This window comes from Sinocyclocheilus rhinocerous, unplaced genomic scaffold (assembly GCF_001515625.1).
Source record: "Sinocyclocheilus rhinocerous isolate Xijiao unplaced genomic scaffold, SAMN03320098_v1.1 scaffold926, whole genome shotgun sequence".
In the NCBI taxonomy this organism is placed as follows: Eukaryota; Metazoa; Chordata; class Actinopteri; order Cypriniformes; family Cyprinidae; genus Sinocyclocheilus; species Sinocyclocheilus rhinocerous.
This window is the reverse complement of record NW_015648536.1, coordinates 619169-625282: the sequence shown is the minus strand read 5'-3', so window position 1 is coordinate 625282 and position 6114 is coordinate 619169. Positions and strand designations below refer to the sequence as shown.

At 39.1% G+C, this 6114-nt stretch overlaps 1 protein-coding gene across 1 annotated transcript; it reads right to left on the bottom strand.

The window, feature by feature from the left end:
- Positions 1–817: 817 nt before the first annotated feature.
- LOC107709856 (protein C8orf4 homolog) lies at positions 818–1866 on the bottom strand. The gene has a single exon (XM_016514506.1). The coding sequence runs from the start codon at positions 1655–1657 to the stop codon at positions 1355–1357; it is 303 nt and encodes a 100-aa protein (XP_016369992.1). The 5' UTR covers positions 1658–1866; the 3' UTR covers positions 818–1354.
- Between the last annotated feature and the right edge of the window lie 4248 nt (positions 1867–6114).

The window sequence follows — 6114 nt, the reverse complement described above, 5'->3', positions numbered from 1 at the left end:
TATATATATATAAAATGACAGAGGAGGATCTAAAGAGATTGGTAAACTACACACCATGGTAATGTAATACACCTTTAACAAACACGGCTGAATCAAACAGAAACTGGTTCACGCCGGTTTGGTAATCTGCAAAGCAAAGGGACAAGCCTGAATGAAGGTTAACTAGACCTTGTGGTGACAGGTGTGACCATCCTGCAAACAGCCCAAGAAGTGAAAGTTAAAAAACAAATGCCCCCAAGAGCTAATAAAAATTTTATTGTTGACGACAATATCTTTTACAGCTCCCAGGATGACTGCTGGGTTTGTGGGTTACACTTTGCTGTAACTGACTAGTTTTTAGATTAAACACAACAGCAATGTCAAACTCTGCTGAAATACTTCTGTACCTTAACATTTCTGTAAACAAGGCAGTACACTTTAAAAAATGCTGGGTTGTTTCCACCCAACTTTGGGTTAAATATGGACTAACCTAGCTGTTGGGTTACATTTTTAAATTAAATTTTTAACCCAAAAGTTGGGTTAGTCCATATTTGACCCAAAGTTGGGTTGAAACAACCCAGCTTTTTTTTTTTAGAGTGTATCTACTTCGTACCTAATTTAGCCCTAAGGGTACATATTGGTACAGTACCTTACATGTACATATTAGTAACTTAATGGTACAAATAGTAGCCTAGCTTTTGAAAGAGTACCACCCCAGTGACAGCTTTTACCCTTTTGAGTGTGAAACATGGGATCACCCATGGGTCCAGGAGAACCCACAATTTCTACAATTTATTTTTTAAAATATGAAGTCAAGAAAGAGAAGAGAGTCCAAGTGTTTAGTTAATAATTTATTATACAAACAATGAAAAATAATATTGTGAAAAATGCATAACTGGTGTTATAACATTGTGACGAATAAATAAGTGGCCGTTGAGTGTTAACACATATCACAATATTAAACTGGCATAGAGACAAGGCATAATGTTTATAGGCAGTTTTCAGGCAATATAACTTCTGTCTCCAGTCATAGTTCTTGTGCACCAACAAGTACACCTATAAGGTGCAGAAGTTCGTGATAAAGTCCATTTTTAAAATGCATAGAGTTCACGAGACATGTATTTCACGTTATGATGCACGAGGGGCTCGGCGTGCTCGCGCCGCGGGATTCCTTCACACTGAGCGCCTCCACAGCTCCAGCTCCCGTGCGTCCCATCCTTCATGAAAGGGCTCGTGTCATTTACGAGGCTTTCCTTCATCTCGGTGTGGTTCCTTCTCGACCACTATGGACGTGTCTGTTATCGCCAGGTTGTAAATGTCACCGGCAGTCTAAAATGAACGACCATGCAAGCCGCGGGTCAACGCGTGAAGACGCTCAACGCAGCTTCAGAAAGTGTCGCACCATCCCCGCGATCCGGAGGAACTTGTCCTTCTTCCTCTGCTTGAGGGCCATCAGAGCTTTGGCCGTCTCTTCGGGGTCGTGCGCGAAGGAGAAGATGCTTCTCACTCTCTCGTCGGCTTTCATGTCCCCAGTTTTCTGGAAGAGTCTCATGAGCGCGTCCTGGTTGACGTTCTCGAAGATGTTGGCCACCGCTCGCTTGCGGTTCGCCGTGTCAAACTTGTTGCCGTGGATCGAAGGGCAGACCCGGCGAGATTCTGAGTACAAGTCGGTCGACATCTTGCGGCTTTGGTGTTGTTTAGCAGCGTTGGTGTCGCCAACTTGACCGGTCTGAGCCGCTTTGGTGGCTGTGAGTCGAGTGAGGAGTTTACAGTGAGGGCAAGCTCTTTATAGAGCGACAGCGCAGGTCCCGCTTACGGAGATGACTTCTTCCGCGCTGCCTACCCAGAGGAACGCCTTCCCGTTTGCAGCCAACTGCTATTTCGCCAACATGCCTCTAGCTTTGGAAATGCCAGTAATTATGGATGAGAGCGCTGACGACATGAGTGCGCAAGGTTTATCACATAGGGGGTGCATTTGCAACCTATGGAGTTTTTTCTGCCTGATCTTACCTTTAAGAAATATTATAATAGCTTTTCATTTAGATCTTACCACATTTTGTAGGAATGCGGGATTTTGGAGATGTGGGAACCCTAAAATCAGGTGAAAAGTCTGGTGCGCCCTATGCAAGATGATATGACCTCACTCCCTGAAAAAAAAAAAAACATGCATTAAAAATTTTGGGGGTCAGTAAGTTTTTTTTTTTTTTGTATTCATTTATTCAGTAAGGGCAGCTTATGTCATAAATCTAACAGACCCCATCATTTGACTGGTCATTTCATACGTAATAACGTTCTCTGCAAACAATACAAATTACTGTACTGTAGTTTCGTGACAAAACTCACTTGACTCTCATCATAGAATTCTGAATAATTATGGTGTCATCACAATGGTGTTCTAATTAGGTGTTATTAACTGTATTAACCTGTTTAACCAATTCTTTACTAACTATGCCATGGATGATGTAATAGGCCTATTTATATGTATGTTTAAAAGACTGATGCAAGTCTTTGAAACAAACATCTATATTATTACATTGTCTATGCTGTAGTTTTACAGCCGCCTGTAAATGAACAGTAGATCCTGTAGATCTAATAGATCTAGGTCTTTTTACTAGCGCTCTTCAAAACTGCTTTGCTTGATTGAAAGATAAATTTAAACTAACTAAACTGACTGGGAACTTGAGAAAATGAGAAGGCATTCTGGTGAAAATTATAAATAGCCTCTTTTCTATTTTATCTGGTAATTGCTAAATCACTGGGGGCTTCTCAGATAACACAGCAAGGAATTAATTTTTGCATGCTGTAAGAAACTCCGTATTAAAAAAAACTCAACACACTTGTGCACTCTGTTTATTCTCTGTCTGGTTTGCTTTAAAGCAATTCCCTTTGAGCCCGTCATGGTGGAAAACAAGCATGTCAGACAAAGGAATCTGTAAAAAAACAAACAAAAAAAAAAACAGGTTCTGCAGTGACATTTTATTTGGCCTCCAGAGACTCCCCAAAAATGTGCCATTGTTGCAATAATCTTGTGGAATGCCTGTTACTTGGCATTCATTGTGAGTGTGCTGCCAAACAGGATACCCGTCTTTCTCAGGCTGGCATAACAGTTATGACTGGAGTCAAGGAGGATGGGAAATGTGCGGAAAGAGACGCCAGGAACATGTCATAAATATAAGCAGAGAGTTCTCCATAGTCTTGCACACAAGTACAATATGACCTTTTGACAGGGTAAAGGAAGCATTGGATTGAGAGCCTAGTCCTGCCCTCTCAAACACAAGCTGAGTGTACTTTATCAATCCTAACAATGGGGAAACTATATTTAACTCAGGTCAAAGGTCGCGTCAGCTGGTCTGCCTGAAGGAGAAGTAGTTCCCTCCCCTGCACACGCCTGGAGCCAGTTGCTGATTAAAAGAGTAAACCCAGTTTTCCATATGCCCACTTAACCCTGAGAACCCATACTGACATAGACATTACTGTGCTCATTTGAATTTGACACAGATTTGTGCACATCATACTTGATACTGTAAATAGAGTGGTTTTAATAAACTATACATTTTTGCATTATTTTTAAGTGCATTAATCAGTAAATGTGTTTTAAATGAATTTTTTTTTTTAAATAAATACATTGATATATAAATAATAATATATAAATAAATAAATAATGTAAATAAATCAACTACCTTATAAAATATAAACCATGGGATCAAACTTCTAAAATTCAATTCATAGAGATGAACATTCATCAGTTTCTGATTACATTGCCAGTCTGTTATTGGCTGTCCATATTGAATCCCATAAAACTTCAAAGCAGATGAGAAGCAAACACTGTGAGCAATAAAGAAGATGAAAATGAAGTAGTTTTACACATGAAGCCATTTTATTTACTGTGCTGTTTCCACTGACGTTATGCGATTTGCAGACAATCACAATAAATGTTCAAATTGGAGATCAGGATTGCCATGTTAACAGATAATAACATTCGTTGTGGCTGAATTGCAGAGATTTATTGTGTGTGTGAATGACGAATGACGTCATGCAACAACAACAAAAGTGACGCAGTGTTCACTGTATGTAACTGCTGCTGAATAGTAAAAATCGAAGGAAGCAGCTGTGAAGATGTTTTTAAAAAATGGCATTTACCTCAGTGTGCTGTATGAAGTAAAGAATGTTGTTCTTTCTTTTCATCCCTTCCTGCATGCTTTGCTTAACTAAGCACCGTGGGGCCAGAGTCTTCAGCTTGTCGGATATGACAGCATTCGTCCCTGGAGCAGATGACTTGATATGCTAAAGCAGACCTACATAGCACATTACCAAACTTTATTTAATTTTTATACTCTGACAATGAATTATTGATCAAATGTTGTAATGCAGTCATCATAATTTTATTTTTGCCTATGAAAAAAAAAAGTCTGAAACAAGAAAGACAAACAAAGTGGCCTAGTCTTTTTGTTTCATAATGCATAATAAATGTTCAAGACTTATTTCTGTTGATTTAATTCACTACAATAACTCAGGCATGAAATGCCAGCCATTCTTTGCAGTTTGGAAGTTGAAGCCTGAGATTTTTTTGCCAAATAAATGAAAGAAATGAGCAATAATAGTGAACCAGAATATGCATGCATTTTAATTTGATTAGTCGATGTTAAAATCCATGTTTTATCATTTATTTGTAACACTGTGTTGCCATATTGTGTAAATTGTAACCGAATAAACTAGAATATAAAACATAAACATGCATACTCAGCAGCACACACATTGTGAAGAATCCTTTAGCACAATTCTCAGAAGCATTAGCACTGTTGCTATAATAACAGTTGTATAATGACATCAGGGCATTGCAGTCAAATCTGCCCAGAGGGGAATGTCTGTGGCAGGAAATTCCAGTTTAATTACTCGACTTGTTTTTATAGTATCATTTGCATCAGTGTATAGAGATGCAGCATTTGAACAAACAGTCAAAGTCAAATCAAAGAGTATTGATTTTTTCCAAGAACTTTCATTCAAAATGACAAAAAAAAAATCTCAACTTTAAGAGATATTATTTAAAATAAAAATCATTTTAAAGATTTTAGGTCATACTACACAAAAATTAGAACTGAACTCACCACCATTCAAATCACAGGCCTCCACAAGTCATCCAAACCCACAACTATGCAGCTTGATCTAATAGCTCAACATTTGTTAGTCCACAGACTCACAAATAGCACATTTTAATCATGCCTGCTAGAGGCCGTTTACAGGAAGATGTGAGGTTAACTGTAATCATCTTTCATGACAGCCTGATTCCGGGACTCAAGTGCTGTGTTTTGCAATCAGTTTTGGCACTGAGCTTCATGCATTCACAATAAAAGACAAAGAGTTGGCGTCTAACAGTTTTTTAAACAGCCATATACTTCGTCATGTCTTGACCTGAACCATCATAAACAGTAAAACCAGAGTTTGATCAGCACGAGAGGGCAGCTTCTTAAGAAAAAGCAATTAAACAGGCATCTAATACCAAAGGCACTATGGCTGGTAGCCTGCCAGTACTGCTAAATCTTGGCCCAAATACCATTCCCATTCCTCTGTTGTCTTGCCTGGCTAAGATTCAGGCCAAAATCACTACGGAAACGGAAGTATCCTGGCCATATTAGGAGAGAAAAGCCATTGGAGATAATATTACTCAAACATGAACAATATCTTAATAAACTGTTTCACACACACTTGTTTGATCCCATTCAACATTCCTAAACCTCATTTGAAGGATTTGTATTAAAGGGGTCATATGATGCTGCTAAAAAGAACATTATTTTGTGTATTTGGTGTAATGAAATGTGTTTACGCGGTTTAAGGTTAAAAAAACACATTATTTTCCACATACTGTACATTATTGTTTCTCCTCTATGCCCCACCTTTCTGAAACGCGTCGATTTTTACAAAGCTCATCGGTCTGAAAAAGCGAGGTGTGCTCTGATTGGCCAGCTATCCAGTGCGTTGTGATTGGCCGAATTCCTCAAGCGTGTGACGGAAATGTTACGTCCCTTACCATATTGTGATGCCTGCGGCAACCACATGTGACGACCCCGGCTGGACGATATCGTCCTCTTTTGGAAGGCCAAACAAAGTAGTTTCGCTTTCACAACGAAGCACACAGCG

What these genes read in the sequence shown, in the direction of transcription:
- LOC107709856 (XM_016514506.1), bottom strand. Translation starts at nt 1,657, where the DNA reads ATGTCGACCGACTTGTACTCAGAATCTCGCCGGGTCTGCCCTTCGATC.